The sequence below is a fragment of the Pipistrellus hanaki genome (assembly GCF_964339955.1).
Source record: "Pipistrellus hanaki genome assembly, chromosome: X".
NCBI classification, from domain to species: domain Eukaryota; kingdom Metazoa; phylum Chordata; class Mammalia; order Chiroptera; family Vespertilionidae; genus Pipistrellus; species Pipistrellus hanaki.
In genome coordinates, this window is record NC_140524.1 from 30,988,513 (window position 1) to 31,003,525 (window position 15,013).

At 35.4% G+C, this 15,013-nt stretch overlaps 1 protein-coding gene across 5 annotated transcripts in view; it reads left to right on the top strand.

Annotated features, from left to right (window-relative positions):
• The window catches only part of TENM1 (teneurin transmembrane protein 1), a 915,501-nt gene that overhangs the window by 560,492 nt on the left and 339,996 nt on the right, over positions 1-15,013 (top strand). For all 5 annotated transcript variants that reach the window (XM_084870761.1, XM_084870765.1, XM_084870762.1 and 2 more), the window contains one exon: positions 2,256-2,494. In XM_084870761.1, the coding sequence (XP_084726887.1) occupies positions 2,256-2,494 (239 nt within the window). The remainder of the gene's footprint in view (positions 1-2,255; positions 2,495-15,013) is intronic.

Genomic DNA, 15,013 nt, shown 5'->3' on the forward strand with positions numbered 1-15,013 from the left:
TGCCGGGCTGAGGAACACCTGAACATACCCCAACCCCCATGCATGAATTTCGTGCACTGGAGCACTAACTATATATATATATATATATATATATATATATATATATATATATATATATGCTTTTGTTCTTTTAAAATGGAGGCTAGAAATCAGTCTATAAATATTATTGAGAATTTATGCTTTGAGGCATATAGCACATGTACAAGGTAATGTTGGCTTTTTGCTAGTGAGAGGTTTTGTGTTATAATACATTAACATGTGGCACTGCAACGTGCTTGCTTTAGCAGTGCATTTTTCTGCCCCAGGTAGCTCAGTAGAATGATTAAGAGTAAGGGTTTTGGAGCCAGAATGACCTGGGTTCCTATTCTCACTGTCATTCACTTGCTAGATTTATTTAGAGACGTAATTTAACCTCTTTAAGGCCTCTGTTTCCTTTAATGTGCAATGAGGATAATGTAGCCTATTTCATAAGAGTGAAGACTGGAATAGAGTGTTAACACAGCTCATGATAGTTAGCACTCCACAAGTGGAAAGTATATACCCCCTCCCCCCAAAAAAATACTTTCACATTTGTTTTTGGCAACTTCTTCCATGTGAATAAATCACCACTATTTATGAAATATCCATGTTACAATAGTCATGAGCAGTGAATAATTATTCTGTAGTAATTAAAACATGAGAGTAAAGTGAAATTATATGACAGGCAAAATTAATGTATGGAAGAAAATAATGCAAAATAGTGGCTGCCTCTGGGGGATGATGACAGGGATTTACTTAGAAAAGTAGGAGGAAATGTCCTGGGTGATGGAAATGTTCTGTCTCTTGAGAGGGGTTCGGGTTGCACAGGTTTTTGTATTTGTTAAATCTCTGTAAATGTACATTTAAAATTTATGCATTTTGTCCTGAATAATTTTAAATGAAATATAGTATTTACATATAATGTTGTCTAAATTTAAGGTGTGTAACACATTGATTTGATGCATTTACATATTGCAATGTGATTGTCATTGTAGTGTTAGATAACACTTCAGTTATTTCACAGAATTATTTCTTTTTTGGGATGAGAATAATTAAGATGTAGTCTCTTAATATGTTTGATGTATATAATACAATATTGTCTGTGTTCATTGTACTGTACATCAGATCTCCAAGACGTATTTATCTCCTGGTTGAAAATTTGTACCCTTAAATGTCTCCCTTATTCCCCCACCCCATGCCCCAGTAACCAGTCTACTGTCTTTACAAATTCATGGATGGACCTTGAGGACATTATACTAAGTGAAATAAATTAGAAAGAGCAATCTAAAAAAGTCTATGTGAAATCTAAAAAAGTCAAACTTGTCATGTATAAATTCTATATTAAAAATCTATAAAAATATTAAACTCTAGATAATAATATGCAAGTTGAAATATATGAAAAGAAGTATACTGATGTATACAACTTACTTCAAAATGCTTAGAAACTAAGATAGACTGATGGATGAAAATAGAAATGGAGAGAAGGGTAAATATCTGATAAAATGAGTAGAGTCCAATGTTAACTGTAGAATCTAGTTGGTGAGTGTATATTTATTCATTATATAAAAAATTTTCGTATGTATGTTTGACAATTTTTATAATAAATTATTGGGTGAAACTATATCTGAGAAAGCTAGTCTCTAAATAAAATATTGGTTTCTAGGCCATTAAAATTACCAAATTCCTGCTGATGCTTCTGTTTTTTAATCTACTCTTGAGTATCATAGTTAATGAAAGGGAATAGTATAGGACAGTGCCCAGCAAACTCATTAATCAACAGAGCTAAATATCAACAGTACAATGATTGAATTTTTTTTTGAAAGCCAAATTTTTTAAACTGAAACTTCTTCTAACTCCAATTCTTCAAAATAGACTCACCCAGGCCATGGTATTTTGTGGAAGAGCCACACTCAAGGGGCCAAAGAGCCGCATGTGGCTCGTGAGCTGTAGTTTGCAGACCACGGGTATAGGAAATAACATCAAGTGCAGGAGATTAACGCTCAGAGTGTGAGAAATTCACTGCCAGAAAGGCATGGAACAGAACTTCTTTCTGCTTCTTAAAGGTCTAAAATCAGAGAACAAGAGGGAGACACCAAGGGGAATTTGGAGCTAAATCTTAGGTACATTAAAATTGTATTGAGCCCCTCCCAGTTTCCTTGATGGTTTGAAATTAGTGGAGGTTTTGTTTTTGTAGCAGTTGCATTGCTAAAAGTCCAAAATTTTGTTTCCTATCACAGACATTTCCTGTTTAAACATGGATCTGGTTCCTCTGCTATCTTCAGTGCAACCAGTCAGAACTACCCTCTGACATCCAATACTGTGTACTCGCCACCTCCCAGGCCACTTCCTCGAAGCACCTTCTCCAGACCTGCCTTTACCTTTAACAAACCTTACAGATGCTGCAATTGGAAGTGCACAGCCTTGAGTGCCACTGCAATCACCGTGACTTTGGCCTTGTTACTGGCCTATGTGATTGGTAAGCCCTTTTTCCCATGTCTCACTTTTCTTCTTAATCAAAGTCTTGTTTTGCGTGGGCCGTGGTGGTTCTCTCTCAACTCTGGGTCCTACAAATTTGAACCTAGGCTTAGTATTATAAATAACAAATGGATTTCTAATTAGTTTTTTATACATTCAAACCTTAAATACTGCTAAGGAGAGTATGGAATGCTTTTTGAGAAGAAATATTTATGCTACTAACACAATCTTATTGATTGCAATTACTGTAGTTAACAATTTTCCCTTCAATTAAAAGGTTTGTTATGGTTTTCTCATTAGAAGTCATAAGGACCAATCTACGATAGCTTCTTAAATTATAGTTAAACAATAATAGTGCTATTAAATTTTCAGGTAACAATTTAATTAAAGTAGTAGTTATTTGGAAGCTATCAGAAAACCCAGTTCATAATTTCTTTCTAAGAATTCAGAGTTGTAACTGGGACTTTAAGATGTATTCTTATTTCTACAAGGTAAATGGCTGCAAATCTGTGTGGTTACTGTGTTTGGGAAAGTAAAGAGGAAAACAGTTGTGAGACACTTTTTACTTCTAAGAAAAATAATTGCTTCTTCAGTCACCCTGAATTAAAGTCAACCTCACTTGATAGCAAATGGTATTGATTTTTCCAGATGGCATTTTGTTTTGACTGAACATTAATTTCCTTGATCCAGTGGTTCTGCAGTCTAAAATGTAAATTAACTTAAGAAACATGTATTTTGTAGGAGCACTATTTCTAGAATGAATAGAATATCATAGTAGGAAAAAAATTCTACCCAGGTATGTCACTAACAGCTTCTTTTCAGGTTTAACCCAATTTCCTAATTGAAGCAGAATGACCCAGGAAGATACAATGAATATGATTCTGAGAGGTAGACAAAAAGTTTAGATTTTCCTATAATCCTATATAATAAAAGCCTAATATGCAAATAAACCAATGGCAGAACCACAGGTGGAAAGACCAGTTGCTATGATACACACTGACCACCAGGGGGCAGATGCTCAATGCAGGAGCTGCCCCCTGCCTGCAGGGCCCAGACCAATCAAGGCGGGTGCCAGCAGGGTTCCCCCTGATCATCCCATCAGTCACCCCACAGAGGGAGGCGACCTGTGACAGCAGTGGGGGTGGAGGCGGCCAGTGAGTGGGAAGCAGTAGGGGGTGGGCCAGCCATTGATCAGGCAGTGCCAGCCCCCGATTGGCCCACCAGTCACCTCCAAGGCACGTACCAGAGGGGGCCCCCTGATTGCCCCGCTGGTCACCCCACAGAAGGAAGTGACTTGTAGTGGTGGAAGGGGCCGGGGCCGGCGAACAGGCTGCACCAAGCTGGCCAAGTCAGGTGCCAGTGGGGTCCCCAGATTGCCCCACCAGTCGCCCCACAGATTAGCCCTGATCACTGGCCAGACCTAGGGACCCTGTCCATGCACAAATTTTGTGCACTGGTCCTCTAGTTATAAATAATAAACTAAATTTGGTTGATTCTGATTTTTTTCAAAATTTGAATAATAAAAATGTTCACAGAATTAATGTTTAAAGGACTTATAGAATAGAGAATGGTCAGTAAATACACATGTATTTTGTAGAGAAGCCACAGATAATTCAACAATATAGGATCATAGCCTCTATACATGTTTATGATTAAGTCTTTTATATTTTCACCATATAGTCTGAATTTATTTAAATAATTCTACTACGTAATAAATGTGGATAATGTTACCTTACCATATAAAAATGTGTCTTTTATCTCAGACATTTCAGGATAATTGAACATGTGTTTATTTTATTTTTAATAACCTATAATGAGAAATAATGCTGAAAGAATGGAGGAGGGAGATGAGAAAGTACTGTAATATAAGCATGACTTTAAAATGGAATCATTCAATACAAGGAGTAATTTGAAAAGTTTAAATACATTAGATGTCCTTTAAAATATTCTTGTTCAATTATAAGACAAACTCTTATCTTATGGATTATCTTCTATTAACTGTTACTATATAGAAAGATAATGTTTGAGCTCTAAGACTTAACCCCTAGTGTTAAAAAATCCAGGTAACATCAAGCTCTTGATTATTAGTTTTATACTGTGTTCAAACATATGTTTCTATTTAAATTTGTTATAATAGCCACTCTTGCATCAACAATTGTATTGTACTGTATACTGCGAAATTTATTTAGGTTATATATTTATTCATTTCATTACCATGCTTTCTTATAGGGTAAAACAATGACATATAAATTTATCAGATAGTAAGGTAGTACAGTACAATAGCTATGATCATGGATTTTTCAGACCTCTGCCACTTATTAAGCATGTTGCCTTGAGCACATTACTTAAACTTTTAAGGCCTTAATTTCATCAACTATAAAATGGGCCTAAAATAGTACCTATCACTTGGAGAATTAAGTGAAATGATAAAACTAAAGCACTTGATGTTTTTATCCCTTGGAATATATTAGAAGTCATTAATTTTGTTGACTCTGCAGATTACTAAAACGAGACATTTTACTATCTTCCAAGTGTCTTCTTAGGGAAGGGGTTTTAATACAACTAAGGGGTCCTTTCTCCCAACTCCCTACACAATGACAGACCAACCATCATCATCAACATAAATTCAGAACCTAAAAAAAAAAAACTTATGTTGGCATATTTTTATGTTTATTGATTTCATAGAGGAAGGGAGAGGGGGAGAGAGAGATACAAACATCAATGATGAGAGAGAATCATTGATTGGTTACCTCCTGCATGCCCCCCACTGGATATTAAGCCTGAAACCTGAACACATGCCATGACCAGGAATAAAACTTATTATCTCCTGCCCTAACTGGTTTGATTCAGTGGATAGAGCATCCACCTGTGGACTAAAGGGTCCCACGTTTGATTCCGGTCAAGGGCATGTACCTTGATTGCAGGCACATCCCCAGTAGGGCTTATGCAGGAAGCAGCTGATCAATGTTTCTCTCTCATCGATGTTTCTAACTCTGTATCCCTCTCCTTTCCTCTCTGTAAAAAATCAATTAAAAATATCTAAAAACAAACAAAAACAAAACAAACAAAAGAAACAAAAACAAAGCAACAAACTTGTGACCTCCTGGTTCATAGGTCAATGCTCAATCATTGAGCCATGCTGTCTGGGCCTGTTGGCATACTGTATTTCCCCCCACAAACTGGATATATGGCTTTAAGAATAAACAAATAGAATTAAAAAGAGAAAAAAACTAAAACACTTGGTATAATGCCAAAAACATAATATTTTATTATAAACTAGAGGCCCAGTGCATGAAAATTTGTGCACTTGGTGGGGAGGGGTCCCTCAGCCCGGCCTGAGTTCTCTCACAGTCCGGGACCCCTCCGGAGATGTCCAACTGCAGCTTAGGTCCACTCCCCACAGGATTGGGCCTAAACTGCAGTCAGACATCCTTAGCATTGCCCAGGAGCCGGGAGAGGCTCCTGCCACCACTGCTGTGCTCACAGCCCTCAGCCCAGCTTGTGGCCCAGCAGAGCTCCCCTGTGGGAGTGCACTGACCACCAGGGAGCAACTCCTGCATTGAACGTCTGCCCCCTGGTGGTCAGTGTGCATCATAGTGAAGGTAGTTCCTGGTGGTGCCTTTAGGGTCAATTTGCATATTACCCCTTTATTATACAGGATGTTAAATATCATTATTATTTTTACCATTATCAACTTTATAGTTACTATTCACTGCAAAAACTCACTGATTCTCAGAATTAGCCATTTTGTTCATGGCTGTATACCAGCATCAAGAACAGTGCCTAGTACATAGCAACCCCATTACTAAAAATTTATTGATATACAAACAGAATTGTACTAAGCACTTTATTTGCATTAGCTCAATTAATTTTCACAACAATCCTTAAGAGTAGGTACTGGTATTAAATATATTTTTTTAAGTGAAACAAGTACAGTAAAAATAAAAAATCACATAGAGGGCATATTGAAATGCAGAGGTCACATAGTAAGAAGTGGGGACCCTGAGCTTTAAGACAGAGCTGATTGACTCTAGTCACATGATCTTTGTATATCTTTTTTTATTTATCTTTATTGTTGAGAGTAACACAGATGTCCCCCACTTTCCCCTATTGCCCCTCCAAGAGTGCTAAGCTTTGTGGCCCCTCTCTCACTCAGCAAACTCTGTAGCTGTAGCTCATTTATTTCTCAGTTTTTTAAGCAAATCCATTAGATAATTGTTTTCTTTTTTTTTTTCTTTGAGAATTGTATTCTTTTTTTTTTGTACTAGTTGCTATGGCTATTTTATTGTTTAAAGTATTACATATGTCTCCTTTTCCCCCCATCAACTCCTCCCTGTACACTCCCACCCCCCAGGACAATTCCCCACTGCCCAAATGTCCATGTCCATTGGTTATGCTAATGTGCATGCATACAAGCCCTTTGGTTGATCTCTTAGCCTCCCACCTTGCCGCCTCCCAACCTGCCCTCCCTTCTCTCTGAGGTTTGATAGTCCATTCGGTGTTTCTGTCTCTGGATCTATTTTTGTTCATCAGTTTATGTTGTTCATTATATTCCACAAATGAATGAGATCATAGAATATTTATCTTTCTCCAACTGGTTTAATTTGCTTAGCATAATGCTCTCCAGGTCCATCTCAGCTATTGCAAATAGTGAAAGTTCCCTCTTTTATACAGCATCATCGTATTCCAATATGTAGATGTACCAAAGTTTTTTAATCCACTCATCTGCCAATGGGCACTTAGGCTGTTTCCAAATCTTAGCTATTGTAAATTGTGCTGCTATGAACATAGAAGTACATACGTCCTTTATAATTGGTGTTTCTGATTTCTTGGGATTATGAGTCAAATGGGAGTTCCTAGAAGTGGGTTATTGGGTCAAATGGGAGTTCCATTTTTAAGTTTTTGAAGAATCTCCATACTGTTCTCCACAGTGGCTCCACTAGTTTGCATTTCCACCAAAAGTGTGCAGGAGGGTTCTTTTTTCTCTGCATCCCCTCCAGCACTTGTTGTTTGTTGATTTGTTGAAGATAGCCATTCTGAGAGGTGTGAGATGGTACCTCATTGTCGTTTTGATTTACATCTCTCAGATGATTAGTGACTTTCATATGTCTCCTGGCCTTCTGTATGTCCTCTTTCGAAAAGTGTCTATTTAGGTCCTTTGCCCATTTTTTGATTGGATTGGATTGTTTATCTTTCTTTTATTAAGTTTTATGAGTTCCCTGTAAATGTTGGAGAATAAACCCTTATCAGAGATAACAGTGGAAAATATGTTCTCCCATGCAGTGGGCTTCCTTGTTTGTTTATTTGTTTGTGTGCTTTGTTGTTGTAATTATTGTTGATGGTTTCTTTTACTGTGAGAAGCTTTTTATTTCAATGTAGTCCCATTTGTTTGACGATATTTTTTTTCTTATTAAATTACAAATTATGCTAGATTTGCCAGGACATCTATTGTAATGGTGAGTGCAACTAAGATTTGTTGATTGGTGAGAGTGACCTATTGAAGTAATTTACTGTGAGATATTTTAGACAAAGGGATATCAGGCTAAAGGCTATCACAGTAGATCGAATGGGTTCAACATGAGATGCTAATGGCAAAGACTGTAACATTGTTCTGAGTTCTGCCATGAACTCGGCAATATGTGACTTTGGATAAATTGGTAAATATATCTTCCTTGATTTACCCCATCTATGCCATATTGCTGGTTACCTCAGAAGGGTAAAGTAAGAATTCATAATTGTTCAGATGAAAGATGTCACATAAGAATTGTAACACACAAGATAATTTTAAATGGTTTTGTGTGATTGAAATTTTGAAAAGTAACATATTTAAAAATATGAAACCATTAATTCTCAACTCTTATTGAACCTGCAAGAGTCATTGTTTTTCTTTCAACCCTTCTTTGCAGTTTGCTGTATAACCCAAGTAAAATCTTTCACTGAAACTATTTACTGCTTGTTTCCTGTGCAAATTCCTTTATTCCATTTCATTTTCCTCTATTATCCATTATACATAACCTTTAGATACTAATGGCTGTATGCTGTGCTGCCCTCAATCCACAAGGGAAAATCTCATCGAAATCAATGGGACATCAATAGACATGCTGTGCATTATGGCTCTGTAAGTGGTCATTGGAACGCAGTGGAAATCCAGTATGTGAAAAGTCAGAGCCAGATTGTTCAGGCAACCAGCCCCATCCCCACACCTACCCCACTGTACATTTTGAGTCAGCAAGAGAATAATTCCTTTGAATAAGTTTTGAGGTCATAAAATTTGGTGAAGGGAGGCATGTAAAGGTACTGATTATATGAAGATATCACAGAATAGCTATTGTTATCATTTCCCCATAAATCTGTAATATTTTCCATCTGAATAAAAAATATGTCCTTATGCTTCCTTCTCTCTGATATTTTGGCATCAGTGATGTATCAGTGCCAGTTGGAAGCACATTTGCTTGAATTTACAAATAAGCCACATGAAGTAGTAGTCAGGAAGACAGATGACCATATGCAAGGCATCAAGAGAAGGCGAGGTTAAGGTACTTCATCAATGGTTGTGAAGGGCACAAACACGGCTTCTTTGGTAATCTTTGATGTTTTGATCAAGTTTCTCTACAGTCAGCAGTTTATATAAGAGGCAGTAGAAATTCACAGGAATACATTGTGCTTCAGGTCAAATGGTCTGTTGCATTGAATGAGTTGTGGAGGAGGGATTTCTGACTCTCAAACCCAGTATCATCAGTAAATCACATTGATGTTCCTTTTCTTTTGCCATGAAATCAGTATGGATTCATACCACCTTCAGGGGATGTGGATAGTGTCCCAGTTCTACAGATGAAATAAAATAAGTCATATATCTCCTTCCAGTGACATTCTATGAGGAAATAGAAAGTTCACCAGAATGGATACTAATACAGAATTAGGAGAGAGAATATTGAGCCCAGTTCTCCGATCTAAAGTTTAAGGAAGAAACTGTTCAAGAGGGCAAAGGGCCTTGCTCTCTGCACCAAAATTGAGTAACACTGATTTTAGTGTTTTCTTCTGCCTCTTTTATATTACTCCAAATTACCCTTCCTGGGGCTGTTATTTCAGTGGAATAAGAAAATGTTGAAAATGATAGGAATGGAATGTGTTCATTTTGCCTTCCTCACAAAGAAAGTACCAAACCTCACAGTTTAGAGAAGAAATAAAATAAAATGTGGCAAATTTGAATTTTAAAAAATTCAAAAATTATATTTTTTAAAGGAGAGACTAGAAATGGAGTTTTTATCCTTAAATCTAAATAAACCATGCCCTTCACACATCGTTTTTTAAATAAAAGTTAATAATACCAAAAACTATCTCTTTCATTTACTAGCAACTTCATAATGCCTCTGTGCCTCAATTTTCTCATCTACAAAATGGGAATTCTAGTAACACATTTCTTGTGAATTTTCTTTTTAATTAAATGAAATGAAGCATGTAAGACATCCAGGACATTACTTAGCAGTCTAAATAAAGATTAATGATTATTATTAGTGGAACAGTGTTATTATTAAGATTACTACTTTGAGCCTATACAAGTATAGTGAGCATATAATTTATCCTAACATGCACTACTTCTTGTTTCTTTTCTTCTCAGAGTCATTTAAGGCAGTTTTTCTAGAGCTGGAATGTCTGTTGCACAAGAATACTCTAATGGTTTTATTATTTCCTTCTGCCTAGCCTAAAATATCTGTAACTATGTCTTTATTTTTTGACCCTCCCAATGGTTTTGTTTCTATCTGAAGGCCTTATCTGGGTTGAAACACATTTTCATTAAAATGCACTGTAGCTTATAGCATTCAAGAAGTGATTCAGCATAAAATGCTAAAAAGTATTTTATTTTATCCTGTGGACCATTACCAATACTTTTGATATCATGTGTAATACTTATTACTACTTTTAGTTCACTCTTATGGATCCATTCATGATAATGATGGCAGTTTCTGCATCAGCATTGACTGCCTCCTACCCATGAATCTACTAACTTTCTAGCTCTCTCTCTAAGCAGGATCTGGAAAGTGATGCTATAATTTCAGTCCAATTATAAGTCTGCCATCCATACATTTATCAGACTCTTCTTTAAAAGAGATTTATATTTTCATCTGGCATCACCTTTTGGTGTAATGTATTTTATAAGTTTTATCCCTCCTATGTTAAGTGACACTTTACCTGTCATAATTAAAAGCATAAATTCAATCCAAATTAAACATACTAAAATGATAGGAAAAACCTGTGTCACATGCAACTAATTTACAGAACCATAATTAGCACCTATTGGTAAAAATGAAATGGAGGCATTTTAAGGGAAGGCAAATACTGTACTGATTTTTTTTCTTGGAACGCTAGTATCTATGTGAATTTAAGACATAGAATAAGAAAGAATTTCTTTTGTGAATGAATAATGGATACTAAGGGATTATTTTATTGTCTCAAGGAGAGGCAGTCATCCTACTAAGTACTTCCCATTTAACACTTTTGTAGCAGGGAAGTTAAAATGAGGCTTTGAAATAGATAAAGATCAACTCAAGGCACAGTAACAGAGGACTGGATAGCATGTTAGTGATTTTGGAGCTTTACAAACTTAAGAAATTTGAAAACAGCAAGAATTAATTTTGCAAATTCAGGAAAAAAAATTTCCTCTTGAAAAATATTTGATTTCAAATTAAATAATTTGAATTATGTTGCATAAACAAAATTTCACTCCTATTTGGATTAGTTATTATATATGCATATGAAACATACATATATGTTTTATGAATATATTAGACCCACATTGTATAAGCCTTTAAGTTACACTTACTCTGAAGTGAACATGAACTAAATTAAAGCAATAGCTTTGAAACAGATGGCAAGTTAACCCATTTTAAATTTCAAAGATGTGACTGAATTTTCATACAGACTAGCCAGAGTAGGAAGAGCCAATATCACCAACAGAATATCTGATTCATCATGATCAAACTAAGAGGTGACACTATAGGATAGAGACACATTCATTTGGGCCTTAGCAATATCCCCTTTAAAGAGAAGTGAAAAGGCATATGTTTTGTTTAAAACAAATATATTGGAAAACCTGAGAAAGCAAAAATGGAATATATGGGAGTATGGCAGGAATTGAAGACAGTAAGTAAGCAGGAACAGATCATGAAAGGCATTTAAGCTACGGTAAGGAGCTAATAATTCATTCCAAGAGCAAATGGTGAGTTTTTTATGGTTTTTCATTAGGGCAAGAAAATTATTTGCTCAGATTTACATTTAGAAAAATCACCCTAATGGCAATATGGAAGTTGGAATTGGCAGGCAGGATGATGGGGTTGTAAAATCGAAGTCATGAAGACAAATTAAGAGACTATAACAGTAATCCAAGTGAGTGATAGTGAGAACATAAACTTCTGGGAGTGGAGAAGGAGAAGATGGAATGGAAGAATTTGGGGGACAAGGGCGGAAAAAGGTGAAGGAAGTAAGAAGTTACAAAAATAGTAAAGTAGAGCATAGGAAATATAATCAATAATACTAATATTATAATAACTATGTATGTGCTGGGTGGATACTTGAATTATTGAGGTATCACTTCGTAAATTATGGAATTGTCTACCTACTATGCTATACACCTGAAACTAAAATAAAATAATATTGAATGTCAAGTATAATTTTAAAAATTAACTAATTAATTAATTAAGTGATATATCATTAGGGAGAAAAAGAAGTATTTAGGAGATAAAATACACTTGACTTAGTCACTGATTCAATATGGCAGGTGAGAGAGCAGTTGTTGTCTGGCTTAGAGAATAGATAAATGGTGATGTTGTTAGCCAAGGTAGAGTATAGAAGGAAGAGGTTTAAGAATGAAAATATACACACAGGTCAAGATACTTAATAAATGTCTGGTACTGAAATTTTGGAGGCATTTACCTCTGAGGACACCAAGATTATTATATAACAAGGAAAAGTAGTATAATGCTGGAACTCTCAGAATACTAATATTCAATAAGTTAGAGGACTAAAAATCTGGTAAGCAGACTAAAAAAGAGCAACTAGAGCAGTTGGAAGAAAACCATTAGATGGTGGGGACAGAACAGGGTTCCTCAATGTGTAGTCTAGGGACTAGGGATCCTAAGATCTCTTGAAGGATTCACAAATTAAAACTATTTTCATAGTACCCCAAAGACATTGTCTTTTTTGCTATATTTTTTATGAGTGTGCAATGGTGTTTTCCAGAGGTCATATATATGATATCACAAGCAATTGCATACAAAAGCAGATATGAGAGTTCAGCTGTCTTTAAGCCAGACAAACATTAGATTTTCAAAGACATACAACAATGCAACTCTTCTCACTAATTTTTTTGGCTTTGTAAAATATAGTTACTAACGATAAAATATGTTATTTGCGTTTTAATGCAATGATTTATTCTTATTACTCAATACATTAATGAATAAATATTGGTAAAAGTTATATTAATTTCCAATACAGTAAATATTGGTAGATATAACCTACATCTCCTTAACATCCTCAGTAATTTCTAAGAACATAAAGAGGCTCTGAGACTAAAATATTTGTAAAGGACTAAAGTAGAGCATTTCAAGAAGAGCAAGTAAAATAGGGGCTATGTTTTCTCTGCACCAAGATGGAGGCTTGCAGGCCAAGTGCAACAAGAAGACAAAAGGGGTAAGGAAATTATAGTTACTCATGATAAAAATTTTTTGAAGTGATGAATCATAGAATCAAACTTAGTAAGGAAAGATAATAAGGTGATAAAGCTAATGGTATGGGAAACAAGAAATAGAGATGAATCCAGTATCCAGAGATCCTGATGATGTTGTAGGGTAGTTATGACTGTAAGCAAACTGAATAGCTAGGATGAGATGGTCATAAATTAGTATATCAGAATTTTAGATTTAACTTAGAGCACAAAAATGTGATTCACCTATATTTTTAGACCTAGTCAAGAAACATAAAGGAGGCGGTCTTTCCAGATGAATCATTTGCACAGGGAAGGCTAGTTTCTTGGCCAGGTACAATCCCCCAAATGTGGAATCTCTTATGTAAACTCACAAGCCCACTAAAATAAATATAGTGTTTCAATGAAAGTAATACCATATTATATTAGATCCTCTAATATGGGAAAGACACATATGGAATTCTAGATCACAGTGTGGTTTCTCAAGAGCTCTTTCCTTGGTGCTCCTATTGATCTCTATAGAATAATAAAGCACAAATTAGGAGAGTCTAAGATGACTCATTGTAATTTCCTGCTGATCAGAACCTCATCATAGCATTGCTAATCTATTAGTTAACATAGTATAGTTAACTTTTAAAGTAATTGCTAACCATGAAAGTCCCAAATGTCTGATTTCCTGACTGCAACAGGAAATCCTTAGCTAGAAGAAAAGACATATGAAGAACTGTTGGTTCCATAGCATTTCTTTTAAATTAGATAAGCCCTGTGTCCTATCTGGAAACCAAAGGCTAGCATATGTACACAGAACATCAGAGGAGGTTGTTGAGTTCTCAGATAAATTATTTGTGGCTGTGACCAAAAATGAATACAAATGTGATTTTGACAGTAAGCAATCTGTGCTGTTCTACCACCTGGTACAAAAGAGGCAGATTTTGCTTTTTTATATTCACACATTTCCCCAAATCAACTAGCCCTGTTGCTTATGTTGTAGACAAGATTATTAATTCAAATTTGACCTTTGTTCATTGAAGAAAAAACCTAGATTCCTTTTTATCTTAAACTTTAATTTTGATTAAATACAGATACTAAGTATAGCAAACACTACATAGTGTATTTGGTGTATACCATATCTCCAAACATTTTGCAGAATTCACTTACAAAATTGTGGAGTTAAATGAAAATAATATTATATAGAGAGAGTATATATAAGATTTTGGATTTTACTGATAACAAGAAATCAAGCTAGTACTAGTTGCACAATGAATGGAAAAAAAGAGATAGGGCTGTTAAGAAAATTAGAAATAAGTATACTGTGCTATGAAAAAAAAAAGTGAACACTTTTTAAATGGATTGTTAAAGATCGTGTGTTACCTCCACACACAGAATCCTGATGAGTCCAAATCTTCTGAAGCTATCAAATACTTTGGGAGTTTTCCCACCACCTAGCAGAGAGATCCAAGAAATCTTTTATTTTTGAACTTTGGTGGTAAAGGTAGCCTCGTCAGTCCATAAGTAATTGCAAAGTCAGATGACTATTGAATTTAGTTGAATTATTTTGCTTTTATTGGGGAGGGATGTTATGCCAATGGTAAATGTGGTAAAACTCTGCACATGCTCAGTGATACTCCAGGCTATTACAGCAAATGCTTAAGAATTATCATATAGGATCTTGCAGAGATGGCACTAGTTAAGATTTACCAACATAGAAGGCTGTGGGAGTATTTGAAAGCCAGATGGTACAAATAAATCTTTTTTTTTTTTCATGACTAAAACACAGCCTGTTCCAAGATAGAACAAAACCCAAACAAATCATTAGTATTT